Raw genomic sequence first — 15642 nt, forward strand, 5'->3', positions numbered from 1 at the left:
TTCATGCCATCAACTTTTATTGTCATCAACACTTAGGGAGGGTCAGTGGCAGTCACATGCAGGAGCATCCAGAAAAGCAACATTTGAGAATCATGGGAGAGAGTTCACACAGAGTCTATCACAGTCAGAGAATAAAATCCACTCAGCTTCATTAGTTCCATTCCCCCCTGATCAGCCAGCAGAGCACACAGGCTCTTCACAGCTCTGACAGGAACAGGATGAGAGCACACTGTGGAGCTCTCAGAAATCACCACCAAGGTTTGCCATTTGCATTATTCAGAGCTGCACATTCCGCTCCTGTCTCACTGATCAAGCCAGTCTTTGGACCGTAAAAAAAAAAAAAAAAATCACAAATAAGGGGCTTGCAGTTTTCTGCTTTACAATCCACTAGAACAAGAAACAGTTGTTGACATGTACACAACTTTATTTTAAGGACACAGCAATCACAACAACAGAAACAGAACCATTACTTTAATACTGTAAGCTTCCCTCTGGGAACTGACTTGCACACAGTTAGATCCGAAAGCGTCTGAAACAATATCTTGGGGGGGGGGGGAAACACAGCAAACCTTAAATATATTAACTTCAAACTTTATGTGCTTATCTCCTCTTTTTTGGTAGCTGGTGGCAGTTAAAGCTTTTCGAAGTCATGGCCACTTGTATTCATCGCTTCGGGGTGCATCACCCGTCCCATGAATAACACGGTACCTGTGGGGAGAGCGGGGAGGGAGGGGAGGTGGAGAGATGTCAGAACCAAAATTGAATTACATTGGAGGGGTATGACATAATGAATACCAACAATAAGCTCCAGAGCACGTGGTGGATGATTTTTAAAGGAAGATAAAGCAGAGAAGTTGGTGGTCATGCAACAGCAGTGTTAGGAACTGCCCCAAAGCGACCGGGTTCTGCTCTGTTCTGATGGGAAGTTTTCTTTTCAGGGAGATTTTGGGATGCTGAGTAGGTAAAAAGGCCAGATCTCCTCCTCCAGATATATTTTTTGCCCAATGTGTCTACTATAGCAAGGATACTCAATTTAGTTTGGTTAAAAAAAAACCCTTAAGAGTTGGTATCCTGCCTTGCTGGCCTCGTTTCAGTTGGGATGAAGGTAATTTTCTCCTGAATAGCTGGTCCACTGCTGTATTTTGAATTTTGTACAAGAATAAAGTGCCCAGCTGGACTGGAAGCATTACTGCAATCTAAATAAACAAACAAATCTAAATAAACATTGCTACCTGTGGTGGGGATCACAAACACAGACCCACAGGACAGCCTGTGAGTGCACAGGAACGTTTTACATCCAGTCACGGCCACTCCATTAAAACAAATTACAAATACGAAACCGAGGAATTACTTAATCACTGCCCATTTAGTTGGTGAGGGCTGTTCTCATCCCTCACCTGCCACAGAGCACTTGGAGAGCACAACAGAATTATTCATGCCTGTAGTATCTGCCCATTATGCAAATTCTTTGGTACTGGGAACGTGTTTCACTGGCCAAGCACCGGGGGAATGCAGTTATTATGGATGTTCAGGGCAGTAACACTGTGTTCTCCCAACAAAAATGGTGAATTTTTCTTCCCTGGGGTTTTTAATCACATCCTTATGAATGTGGTTTTTTTTGTCAGATTTCCATGTCTTATTTGGAGAAACATTCAGGGGGGTACAGAAAAGGTGAGTCTGTCAATATTAGGTTTTTTAAAGGAAAATTAATAATTTAGGAAATGTCATAATAATTAATGAAAATTCATAACACAAGCCCAGTTCATTGATCAAAACATGCAATTTTTCTTTTGAATACTTGATGATGTGCTGTGAAGAATTCAAAAGTCTGCAATATTCTCACCTGTTCTTCTGTTTCTGACCAAAAAGAAAAAGGGATGGTCAACTATAACTTGGGGATACAGCACTGCCATCCTGCTGATGGCAATCATTCCTAGAGGGAAAAGAAGACAGGCAGCTTGTTAAACACTCATGGGCAGCCACTGCAGCCCCACACACAACACCAAGGAACAGCAGGACAGTGTGAACTGAAAATGAGAGAGCCCTGCAGAGCAATTTTGGCTTTGAGAAGGACTAACAATGCAGAGTGGTGCAATTGCCCAGGCTGAGGGAGCAGCTGGTAAATTTTAAGATCCAGAGCCTTCAGAGGAGTTTTGAGCCCCCCTCACTGGTGGAATGGGGGGAGTTGCAGCAGCCAGCACTGCTGACCCGTCTGACACAGCTGCAGCCTGAGGTGCACAGTAAAAAGTAACCCTTAATAACTGTGGAATGTGCCACAATTAAATGGGCTGATCCTGCAGCTTTTATATTGAGCTGATAAATAATGCAGGGGCTGAAAGCAAAATTAACTGAGAATCAGGCAGAATTTGACTCTTTGTTATTTTTATTTGGAGATGTGTAGATTTCTCCAGGACATTATTATTAATTCCCAGTGTTTAATTTAATTTCACATTTTCCCTGCACTGTTCATTAAGACTCCAGCATTGCCAGTAATCCCTGTCCATATTAATGGCAGAATTCAACCCAGCCCAGGGAAGCAATTCTTCCTTTCCTCACAGACTGGCACAAGCAGAGGCAATTGGAAATCACCTATTGATCCACACTGGCAACTAATGGGACTTAATATCAGGAAAACCGTGTGATAATCATGTCAACCAACCAGCTACCCCCAGCATTAACAGGGGCCAGCCGTGGTTTTGCATTCAGCACTTCCCACCTTGCATCTCTGAGTATGAGCTTATTAAAATGCAACTGTAACAGCTCCCACCTCTGACCATCTCAATTAGCAGATAAAAATGTTGAAGGATGAAGTTCCACAAAGAAAATATAAACTGCAGTCTGTACTCTCCTGACAATCAGAAGGAAAATAAGGAAGAGGAGGTTTTTCACAGGATGCTCAAAATCCTTTGTGAAACACAACATGTTGAAAAAAAAAAACCGCCAAGACTTCATTTCCAGAATTCTCTTCTGAAAGCAGTGCCTTGCCATGCTGTGTCCCCATCCTATTTAGCTTTCCTGGCTGTGCAGCAAGTCAGCTCTAAAAAAATTAATTAACACAGAATAACCAGACATTTGATTTAGTTCTGCTTTTCAGTCAGGTACCTGAGGCAGCAGCAGCTTCTGATCCCTCCTCATTAACTTCTAGAAACGCCTTGTGAAATGCCTTTGCAAGGTAAAGTTCCTTGTTATCTGGAGAGGAAAAGGAAACACATTTCAAGTGGCTCAACAGTTAGATTGAGGTGTTTAAAAAAAAACCCCAAACACTGCCAAAAACCCCAACACTATTATCCACCTTCTACACCAGGCAGGGAAGGATAAGAGCTTTGTTGCATTAAAATACCTTCTGCCAATACCTTTAATAGCACCATTTACCTCACTTAGATTTGTAATGCTCTCCTACACCATGGATATTAAAATAGCTCAGGACTGCCTCGAGCACCACTATCCCAGAGAGGGTAAAAAACAATCCTTGAAAATAAGATTTTAAATACAACTATTGGAAAAAAGGATTATGACATTATATAGCAAATACTGAGACACAGAGAATTTTATTCCTGTGTTAGGTACAATACAGACTCCTCCAGGAAAATTAGGTCTTTTCTTTCTTCTTCCATTATATTTTAAAGAAGCTGAACATCAATATTTATTGCCAAACCCACTGTGGAACTTGGTTTTTTTTAGTCTTATTTGTTTTCCATCCTTCTTTGTCAGTATTTTTATTTCAGTCCAAGCCTCCTTCTGCTTAAGTCAGGGAGTGTTTCATTACTTTCCTTCAGTGGCCAAAGGATCAGATCTACTGGAACACTTAGCAGTTCTAATACTAAAGCAAGTCAAAGCCACAAGAAGCAGCAGTTTGAAATGTCTCTCCCCAGCAGATCTCCTTGCATCGAATTAAACCTCCTGCTTCAGCTGCTTCCCTTCAATCCCCCCACCAAGAGCCCCAGATCATCCCCTTTGGGACTGGGGGTATAAAACATATAAAGGCAGATAAAAATTGTACCAGTTCTAGGCTTCAGTTCCCCAGCACTTGACCCTGATGCTGTGTCCTGGAACAGTCCCAGAAATACTCTGTATTTTCACCCCCAGTGCTTTGTTTTGCAGAGTGTGGAGGCACTCCTGGAACTCGAGGTACAATTCTGGTCAGAGCAATTTGCACCTCAGAAGACTGGGCTCCATCTGGTGAGCTCAGAGCCCCTAATTCTGACAGCACACACACTGCTGACATCTGCCATCAGGTGTAAAAGCAGGTCTACCTGTGTTCAGGATCTGAGTATTAAAAAGAACCAACAGCATTTAAAGGTGACAGGAGCACAAGTGTCACTGCAGATGAGACCAACACACCCAGTCAGTCCAGCACACTGCTCCAGCTGCTGCTCCAGAAGATCCAAGTCACCTCACAGATGAAAACTACAGCCCAACTTAGCTGAATAAAAAATGCCTCATACCCTAAACCAAGTTTCTAATCCCCAGAATACACAGAATGCCTTTATTCAATGTACCATAGATATCTGTCACTGCTCTGAAGCCATTTTATTTTTTTTAATCCCACCAATCTCATGACCCCAAGGAATGGCCAGCCAAGATTTCTGCAGATAAGTTTTCCATGAGAGAAGCACTTTCTATTTGTTTTCAATTTGTTGCCTTTCACTTCATTGGATGTCTTTGTCCTTGGATGATGAAAAGAGCAATTCCACATCCCAAATTACTTTCTCTAGATTCCCCTCTTCATAGTGGCACTGCCACATCCCTCTCATTCATCTCTCCCCAAAGTGAGTGAATCCATTTTCATATGAAAGCACAATGTTGACACCGGGAGTTCAGGCAGCTTCTCTCTGATGCAGCTGGTGATTGTCGCATCACTGACTGCAAAACTCCAGCATCACATCTCCTCATGATTATCCATCTCTCCTGATGGCTTCACTGGAGACAAGGTGGGGCTCACCTGAGGATCTGCCATCACATCATTCTTCTCCAGCAGCCTCTTCAAATGTGGATTTTCATAAGAACCAACATGATTTGATTGTGAACACCTCAGGAATTCCCAGGGGGTTCTGGTGCCAAGGTTTAAGCTTTGTGCAGGACCCAAGCCTAGATCCCCATTAATGAGTGGGAGGGATCTGAAGCTCCCTCCTGATGTCCAGGACTCCATGAGCATCACACTTCATTTGTCACTACACTCCATCTGTCTGCAAACTCCTACTCAGCTGCCAACTGGCTGCTCTGCAAGTCTCATTTTAAAGAAATCATGAAGGTTTATTGGCTCTTCCAGCTTAGGCTGTCCCAGAAAAATTATACGTACGTCAGTCAAGGCTTCAAAGAGCCATTTACTGGACTGATGCTCTTCTAACTATTTTATACTGTGAAAGTAAGTCACTGAGATCACTTCACTGCTCACTGCCATGCAGGTCACCTTGCATTAAAAGCAGCTGCCATTTAAGACTCTATAAAACAGTGAGAAATATTATAATAATTTGAAAGAGAAGGGGAATTTCAGTATTGAAATTAGTTCAAGGGTAAATCTTAAGCGGTGTCAAAATACTCATGCAGCGAGTTTATGTGCTGTGTAAATTCTAAAATGCCAAATACCAGAAGTTGCTTCAAGATTCTTTTGGACGCCTGATGGAATCAGATGTCAGGTCTTTTGATGAAAGTGTGACCTGACAGCCAAGGGGGAATGCCCTCCTACTCACCTGGGATAACTGACAGAGAACTCAATTCCTGCAGAGGGAATAACACTGGAAATGGGGCTCTGGATTAGAACTTTCTCTTGGGTTGCTCAGAATCCAGACAGTCCAGAAGGCAAAGCCAACTCAACTTCTGTCTTTCAGATTGAGTGCAAAAAGCACAAAATTCTCAAAATTGGAAAATAAGTCTGTAATCCAGCATTTTGCCTTGTATCCACTAAACCCACATGGAATTTTGCTGAAGTCACCAACGTGCCTGGATCTGTTTACAGGATTAGGGCTGTTGCTGAAATTGCAGCGACTTTCCTTGACAGTAAAGCAAAAGCAACAGAACAGAATTCCTCAAGAATCTCCTCAGATTTCATTTAGGATTTATTTCTTCCTATATTAAGTGTCCAGACAAGGATTTTGTTCCAATATCTGCATTTAAAGTTCCATGAAGTGCCGAGTATTCCAGAGGGCTGACCCTGAGATTCATGGAAACTCCCAACTTCCACTTCCCTGCTACCTCATGTACCACTCAGGTGTTTGCAAAAGCAAGCTTTGAACAATTTTTCTTCATGATTTTCATTTTCCCTTCCTCCCTCCACATTTCACATTATGAAAATTTGAAATAGGAAACATCCTCTGTATTTTAATTATTTAAAGCTCTATCTCCACAGCATCAACGGTGGGGTTTTCATTAAAGACATTAATTCAAAACCATTTTTTAACTTCTTAATTTACAAATGACCTTTTCATCCCCTGGTGGCACATCCCCTTTTCAGTGAAAAGCAGGCAAGTTACAGTGAAACTCATGGATTCTCTCTGTACACTGCTCTGTACTCAATAAACAAGTTATCTTTAAATGGCAGAGGAGTTATTTCAGTCATGCAGAAGAAGGTATTTGGATTTTATACAGTACAATTGTCAAAAATATAAAAATGGAAACAAATCATTGGTCACATGGATTAAGACAGAAGCACCTGATTCTCTCTGCCAGCTCCTCCACTGCAGAATTAGTCCCTGATATAGAGATGAATTTTACATGGAATTAAATAAGAGCCAGGAGCTGCCTCTGTGGTTCCATCTCCTCTGTGCATCTTCCATTCTCCTAAGTGCTTTTTCTCAAGTAAATAATTTTATAAATATAGACCAGAATTTATTGGAAAGCTGACTGTTCTTTGAGGTTGCAGAGAAATCGAAGGTGTTTTTCTTCAGAAGAAATGCTATTTCTTTGAAGAAGGATTTTTTCATTTATTTCAGTTCCTTTCATTAGCTAACTCTGGCTTTTCCCACAGCTTCACTGGAAAAGTGAAATAAGCTGCATGATACACCAGAAACAGGATTTCAGACTTAGGAAAAATGGGAGGATGTGAACATCACAAACAGTGCTCTGGACGTTTTTGAGGAAGGTTTGACTTATTACCTGTACTTTGAATAAGCACCCAGGTGTGTGACTGTTCCAGGGACAGACGATGCAGAACAGGGAATGCCCCCATCAGCCAAGGATCTGCCTGGATGGTTGGGCAGCAACACAGGGAGCAAAACAACCCCAAAACCACAGAGGGAGCAGTGTAGAGACATAAATTACAAGGACAAGGACAGCAGTCTCATCCTGGCTCATTCTGGGTTTCCCAAAATTCAGGTCTAGACAGACTATGTTAATAAACTGCTCACCTGGCTCCTCCTGTTATGTAAAGATGAATCAACTTCTCAGGCATTTTTGGGTCACTTCAACAGAGCAGCTGTGGCTGCCCCAGCCCTGGAAGTGTCCAAGGCCAGGTTGGATGGGGCTTGGAGCAACCTGGGCTAGTGGAAGGTGTCCCTGCCCATGGCAGGGGGTGAAACTGGATGGGCTTTAAGGTCCCTTCCAACCCAAACCATTCTGTGATTCTAGGAACACCTTTTAGGAGGTATTAAAAAGCATTAATATCTCATCCCCAGCTGAATTTTTAAACGTATTGGGTATTTCAACTCGTGAAAATTAAGTGTTGACGACATATTGCACCAGGCAGGCAACATCTGTGACTAAACTGCTTTTATCTCAGAGCTCTCCTTCCATCCACAGGTATCTGGGGAGATGACTAATTGTACAACAGCTTAATGCTCTTAGTGCTGGGAACAAACAGCCTCCAGGGATCCAGGATGACAGTCCCTTGGTGTGGGAATTCCATCTGCCAGGGAGGCACAGCAGCTGAACGCTGCTCTCACCATACCACACTGCCTCCGATTTCCAGTGAGATCCAGGTCTGAGATACTCACAGTGAACTCTCCCAGGTAAAGAGATATCCTCATATGCCCTGAGAGACAAGACAAGAACCTCTTACCAGACATGGCAGTGAGGTCAGCACTGCTGCTGAACAGCTCTGTAATTCCCAGCCCTCTCCAGACTTCTTTGAGATCAATCTCCTGCTCCACTGTGAACCTGCAGGATGGAACAGAAAATCACAAACAGCCAGATGTGAGCACTACTTACTGCTATTAAAGATTCAACTTTCTAGGTAAAAACACCAAGATAAATAATGCAAAGGAGGAGGTTCACTGCTAGTGACACCTTCCAAAAAATGCTTACAAACAAATTAGTTTACTCACAGCTGGATCCTTTTTCTAACACAGAAGCAATCAAAAATATGTTAATGGTATTTACAGCCCTGACCATAAAACCTCAGTGCAAAATTATGCAGTAGTAATGGAAATGATTACTTTTTATACAAGAGGTTTACTATAAAAACTGCATTTAATTGTACAAACACCAGAACAGAATATCAAATGAGGCAAATAACAGCTGATTTTCATAGAGAGCTGGGGGCAAAGGAGGAGTGGAAAGTAAGAAAGATTCTCCACTTTCCCTGTGACAGTATAAGCAAAGACCAGCAGCTCTGAACAGGAACATAAAGCATTTCTGACTCAGCTTCTAATTAGTCTGGTGGCAAAATTGTAATTGGCTTTTGATTGTGAGTAAACAACAGGGAAAACAAATAGTTGTCAGTGTGAATGCACATGTGGGTACAACCTGGCAGCATTTCAGGGGGAGCCTGCAAAGCCTTGTTCTAGGAAGGACAAACTGAGACCTGTCCTGAGGGCAAGATCTGGGGCAAAAGCTCCTTCCATTTCCAATCCCTGCTTTTCAAACAGCATAAAAGCTATGCCTGGTGTCAGTGAGACAAAAAGAAAGAAAAGACTCAAGTCCTTTATGTGTGGCCAGAAACAGACTGGACAGCTGGAGAAACAAAGAAATGTGTCAGAAAAAATAATAATAATGGCAGAAAATACCAGATGTCTGCAGACAAACACAGGGGACTGACTACAAACGGTTGTTATGGGGGAGTTATGGGTTCTCTGTAGAATGACCAAACAAATTATTAGTGATTTAGATGATGCTGACAGTGACTGGTTATAATTATGGAATAACAAAATTTGTAGTCTGTAAGGTATTGTCAGAGTTCCTCCAGCCATTGAGTCAGAGACAACTCTGCAGCCCTCACTGATGTGACAAAGAAGTGGCAGAACCAAATGAAATCAGTGTTTCTGTGTAATCTCGTTTTTCAGGATTAAATTTCCTCAACTCCCTGGAAGAAAATGTTCTTTGCAGGAGGAAGTGCAGATCAGAAGTCTGGGCAGAGCACAGCTCCTGAAGAGCTGAGATGTACAACCCAGCATGTGCAAACTTGGCAGCTCAGGAAAGAGGAATCTGGACATCAAAATAGAACTGGATGAGAGTCAAGGGGATCTTCCTCACTTACACAGAGGGAGAAAAATCCAGCACACAATCTACACTCATAATGAACTCACAAATGCCATGAGAAGCCAAAAATCTCTGATGGGCTGGATATTAGTCATCACCCACAGAAGCATTTTAGGAGTTGAGATCTGGAGATAGTTCAGGATTGATAAATCACCGGTGGCATTGCAAGTGTTCATCTACCTTGTCCAGAACAATTCCAGGACATGCCTGGAATAAAAACAAAGGAACTGGTTCTTGTGAATTTATTGCTTTGGCAGTTCTCAAAAGAGTCAGGAGAGACCAACAAAGATTTCAGTACTGCAGGAAGCTCCTCGTGGTGTTCTGGCATGTTCTGCACATAGAAGCATTTGTTAAAAAAAAGAAAAATGGGAAAAAAGGGCATTATTTTAATGAATGAGATGTAGGTAAACATGAGATGACCTCAAAATACACAACAGGATTTTAGGAAATGGAAATGTGTCCTGTGAGCTTTCTTTTGGACACCCACACAGGTCAAAACCTACCTCCCAGACAGAGAAGGTACAGGAATGTCAAAATTCAGTTTATAAAAATTTCAGTGCTGTGTGTTTTCTTTTCTGGCTTTTATTTCGCCCCAGGATTAAATCCATTAATGTTTCAACACAGTTTAGGCAGGGACCAGCAATGTCAAACTAGTGAGGAATATCAGGGTGGGAAAGCAGGAAGTCTGCACGAAAAGCAGAACTGGAGGGAAAAAATAAGAAAAATAACTGCAAAAAAGGCATTTTTTTCCAACTGCAGAGTATCACTGGAAGATGCACATGGAAATGAGGTGGGTTTAAGTCTCTGGCCCATTGGACAGGAAACACATCTGCTAAGCCATGGATTGTGACCCAGAAAGCAAGGGTGGCACAGGATGCCTTTGCAGATTGATCAGGGAAGGGTTTGGGAGATGTTTTGGAAAAAATAAACCTGTAAAGCCTCAGCTGAACACGGATCTGGAAAAAGGGAGAGCAAACAAGCTGATTGGTTCTATTGCTCAAGAATCCCTGAGTGAAGGACAGGAGCAGTCCCTTAAAACAGAGCCCTCTGGAAAGGCAAATTCCAAACAGGTGCATGAGGGAAGGTCTGTACAATATCTCCAGGACTGAGTTCCTGCTTTATTTGTCATAAAAAGCAGACTAGAAACATCACATCAGCTGTTTAAATATCAGATGGTCCCTTTATGGAAATAAAACTAATTACTTCCCATCTCCCCTCTTTTAGTTCTGTCCTGTGGTAAATCCCCACTCCAACCCACTGTTCCAAATAATATCCCCCTCCTTTTCCTCCTGCTCTGAAAAGCAGGGAGAGTTACAGATAAATTATTGATGAGCTTTCCAATATTTCAGCTGACACCAGAACTGGCCTTTTCTGAGAAACAACAGGGCTGCTTTACACTGGGAAATTTAATTCCAGGCTGTGCAATCCCATGGAAACACCCAGGGTGAGGTATCTTCCATCAGATTTGGATTTCTGTGCCTTCCTTACAGTGATGTCAGCTTTCAAAATCAAAGTTGACAACTCAGAACACGGAGCTGACATTTCATCTCATTTCCCAGGCATCTGCAGTACCTCCAGACTTTGGGAATGCTGAGCTACACGTGCTTATTTGCAGTGTTTGGTGCATATAATGAACCAGATGGTGATTTTTTTTTTTTTCCCCCCACACAATCTTTTAGGTGCTCCTGATGCTAAAAATACTATGAAAAAAAAATCGATTTCAACACTTCAGTATCAGAAATCATGGAATAGTTGCAACTGGGAGCTGTAAAAACCACGAAGGGAAGCCTGAGGAAGAGACACCGAAGAGAAGATTGAGAAACCAGCAAAAAAATTCTCTGGAGAGTTCAGCAGGGAACTGGGATATTTTAATGAAATTTAAAACTTGCACAAGCATTAGATTAAAATGATGCATTTATGTCACTGAGAGTCTTCTGCAGTTCTGTATCTGAGCCTTTAGGTTCTGCAGAGAGCATTAACACACCACATCAGGCCATCTTTCTTCTATTTTACACACATTCAAGACAGGAAAAAAAAAAAAAAGCTGGCTTCATGTTTTATGATGCTGTGCAAACCTTCCAAAAATGCTGCATTTTTTCTGATTTTTTTAGATGCTCAGGATTCCCAGACCCAAGAAGGATCAGGGGACACTGTCTACTCATCCAGCAGAAAAAATGACTCATCCCAAAGTGCATCATTTCAAAAATTACTAAAGGTTCTGAACGAGCCAGAGCAGGAAAATTCCAGGTTTTCAGATCAGTTCTAACTGATTAAATTCCTCAGAACAAAAGGCTCCATTGCTTGACATCAATATTCTTGCTTGGAGGGCAGGCTCTGAGGATCTGGAGCACTATTTTTAACCCCAGTAGCCCCTCCAGTGCCAAGCTGCCAGCTGCTATCAATTCCAACATTCCGGCTGGAATTTCAGCTGGGCTGTCCCGAGGTGCCAGAACCAGCCTGAATGATTTAACAGCCTGAAAACAAACAAGTTAGAGAGAAAAAAAAATAAAAAATAACACTAACAGCAAAAGCAACCCCAAAAGCTCCACTCAGCTGCTCTGGCCAGGTAAAGAAAGGTAAGTTGTGGGTTTTTCTCTGGCGAGATCCTTCTTTCCAGGGTTAAATATGGGCTGAGAACGGATTTCAAGGGGACAGTTTTATGCCTTTTATGTGGTTGTATCTCAGGAACATCCAGCACTGGCCCATTCCATTCCTCATGGAAAGAGGACTTGAGACAGTAGGTTAAGAAAAAAAAAGACTGAGGGTTTTTTTTTTTAATTTGGGTTTAGATTTTTATTGGGGTTTTGAGTGGTTTGGGGTTTTTTTTTGTCTTTTAGAGAAAACAACCTTCAGCTAAACCCACTTATTTCAGCACTGTCTAAAGCATTTTTAAGGTTTTTTTAAGTGTACAAACCCCCAAGGTTATTACAGAGATTTGGGCAGACTGGAACACTCCTTAAGAGGAGATCTGCAAACTGTAGCACTGCCATTAGGTACCAGTTCCTCCTCTGCTCTTCAAATAATTTATGTTCCAGAGGCAGCTTTGTAAATTAGATTCATGGTCTGTTTCACTCCTATACAAAAAGTGGATTAAAATGTTGATCATTTTAGTCTGGGTTAAGCTGGAAACAATGATTTGAAAACGAAAATGAGAAAGTATAATTTAACAATTCGGTACAAATCTCTCCTTTGCTATTAAGAGGAATAATACCCAATTTCATTTGCACACAGATAATGCAGACAGAAATTGCAAAGTTGTGATTAACTCTGCTTTGGTTCGTCATTCAGGTCCTATTACAAATGTATAAGTTTAAAAAATGTTCACTTTTATAATTGGATAGCATCTTTCAAGATATAAAAATTTAATTTTATTCCACTGCTGCTTTCAATTTCTCAGTGGACAGAGCCCGTAGGCCACATTTCATAACATGCTTTTCTGAGTCAGAGCATCAAATATTTATGAAGTGTTTATTTAGAGCATTGACAAAATCCTGTAGATCACCTCTGAATCCCTAATGGAAATCCAACACCTTGGGAGCACGCAATTAATCTTTGGATTTGCTGTAAGGAGACTGCAGGATTACTGCATGGAATTCCAAGCTCACAACAGTTATCTTTTATAATCTGCAAACACTGAAGGTAACTGGCACATGGTTCTACCTGGTTTGCCTCTGTATAATCACAATTTGCAAGTGTTTATCAAGCTCTTTGAGGCTGTTGGATAAGAGAGACAACCATTACAAGCAGCCTGAGGGCAGAATAAATAAGGACATTTTATGATCACACAAACCCCAGGGCTCAAATTCAAACCTGGGAAGCTGCTTACAGAGAATCCTGAAGTCTCTGCTTTTGCTTAGAAGCAAACAACCCCCTCAAATCACCTCTACAAACTTAATTCAATCATCAACATAATTAGTATGTTTTCAGTGCCACTGGTGTATTTAGACACCCAAGATTCTCAACTGTGGAATTCACAAACTCTCCAGTGGATCAATGGAGAGGGACTCCTGTTGTGGATCTCACACCCCAGGAATTCTTTGAGAGGAGGTGTCCAACTTCAGCAGCTCATGCACAGGCTGGGGAATGTTCCAGGCATAAAAGCAAAGCTGAAGGGATGGAAGAATCCTTGGATTTTGCCTCTAATTAACATCTAGGTCAGGTTTGCCCAGGTCTGCAGAGGAACAGCCCGTGACAAATTCCCCTGCCCTGTGCCTTAGTGGACTTTGTGAAGCCTCTGGGAGTTGAAGCTCCAAGAGAAAACAAACCAAAAAAATCCCAGGAATAGTGTAGAGTAGGTTCAGTTTGTATTAAACCTGCAATGCAGCTCTTTGCTGCTCTTCTGCTTCTTTAAAGAACAGTGACTTAAAGAGAGAAACTCTTCCTATGGGGCAGCAAAAACACAGCCCAGAAATGCTGCTGTTCCCTCACCACTCTGCCTTTAGAGCTGGAGAAGTGGAATTCTGTCTCCATTTGGAATCAGGGCACGCTGACAGCACCAGTCCATCTCAACCTAATTTATCCTGGCCAGCCTTGTTTACTGGGCTCAGCTGCAGCTCAGCTTCTGGAAAGTGGTCTTGGCTTTGGAAAGGAAGCTGATGGACTGCAGGGAGCCTTGGCATGGGAAATGGGACAAACTCCAATCTCCAACTCACCTGAAAACAACTATTTTAATGATAAAAAGGATTCACTGCAGTTTATTTTTCCTGTTGCTATGTACCCACTTCACAGTGCCACAAAAACAGAGCAAGGTGAAGCGATTCCACTGAAACGTGTATCCTATTGTTACATAAACACTTCCACGAAATCATGATGAATCACTGGCAGGACCTGGTGATCCAACTGTACATTATTAGTGACATTTAGTAGTAAACAACTCTGCTGCTAAATCAGGCCCAGAGCATGAAAAAATAATTAGAGGTGGATGAAGCAAGATCCCAGAAAAGATCCTAAGTTGTGGATGTGAGCAAACTGCCACTGAGCACCCACAACCTGCAAAGGAACTAACAGAGGCTGCATCCCTTCTGCTCTATTGTCTTGTTGTTCTATTGCTTCTCTCAGGAAAAAAAAAGCAACACTTATTCGAGCAAAGAAAAAAGCCCCAAACTGACTGGAATTACATCCCAACACTGTTGGATACAACATTTTGTATCCACACAGACACACACCACTAGAACTTCTTCAAACAGCAGCACACAGAAGCCTAATTAGCACCTAAATGGAACATCTGAGAGTTCCCATCCACGAGTTCTGCAGTACTCTGAGCATCATTCCCAGTGGAAATACTCCTGATGAGGAAACTTTCCTCTCTGGAGTGTTCTGTGAAAGGGACACAGATGCAGAGCTCATCTGTTGCTCCAACCACCATCACTCTGCCCTGCACCCCCCAGGCTTTCTTGTCAGAGCAACCTTCACATGTCTGCTCCAGAGCTAAAGGCTTGGGCAAGAGGGACAAGCTCTCCCAACTCTGCTCCTCCAGCCACTCTGGATGCAGTTTTTCCCCTTCCAGTGCCACGGGAGCACCTTCTCACCTTGGTAAATACACTTCCACTTTCTGCTTCTTTACAGAATTGGCCCATTCATTAATCAGGGAGGCTTTGACCAGTGGTTCCAGGGTGACCAGTGGAACCTCCTGCCTGGACAGGACAATCATCATACTGATCTCATCTCCCTCATAGGGAATCTCCAGAACCTGGTAGATGCCACCTGCTTCGTTGGAGCCATCACTGAACTCCCCTATAACAAAAAAAAAAAGCCATTAGAAGGATTTTCTTTTGCCTTTACTGGAGATAGGGGCAAACAGAAGCCTAATACTAAGCAGTATTTACTAAACACACATAATAATAAACATAAAAATGACCCTACTTATTCTGTATAAAATTTGTATTGGTTTCTCCATCACAGGATTTGAGGCTTACATTTGATTTCCTGAAGAACACAAGCTCTTGCAGTGACACAGTTTGGAGATAACTACACTTCCATGACCCAAATTCCACTGGTTAGACAGAGGAGACTAAAATTTAAGGCAGCCAACACTTCCATGGAAATGGGCAGAGGTTTTTACTCAGGAGAGATAATTTTTCAGTGATGAGACTGAGTGAAATGTTGCCAATGCCAGACACCACAGAACCCCCTTGGAGCTCAATCTCAAGATAAAAATGATCATTAGTTCTGCTGGTCAAAAAAACCCCTATTTTACCTTCCCAAGGATATTAAAATAGTTATGAGCAAATA

General features: G+C 42.1%; 1 protein-coding gene across 1 annotated transcript in view; it reads right to left on the reverse strand.

Moving 5' to 3' along the window:
* Window positions 1-15642, reverse strand: part of SERPINI1 (serpin family I member 1) — a 45451-nt gene continuing 29809 nt past the window's right edge. Inside the window, exons 5-9 of the mRNA XM_050308509.1 lie at window positions 14940-15144; window positions 7994-8091; window positions 3103-3189; window positions 1844-1933; window positions 1-708 (exon numbers count right to left, since the gene is read on the reverse strand). Coding sequence (XP_050164466.1) covers window positions 632-708; window positions 1844-1933; window positions 3103-3189; window positions 7994-8091; window positions 14940-15144 — 557 coding nt within the window. The 3' untranslated portion in view covers window positions 1-631. The remainder of the gene's footprint in view (window positions 709-1843; window positions 1934-3102; window positions 3190-7993; window positions 8092-14939; window positions 15145-15642) is intronic.

Source organism: Myiozetetes cayanensis, unplaced genomic scaffold (assembly GCF_022539395.1).
Source record: "Myiozetetes cayanensis isolate MyiCay16 unplaced genomic scaffold, myiCay2020 scf13, whole genome shotgun sequence".
Classification (NCBI taxonomy): domain Eukaryota; kingdom Metazoa; phylum Chordata; class Aves; order Passeriformes; family Tyrannidae; genus Myiozetetes; species Myiozetetes cayanensis.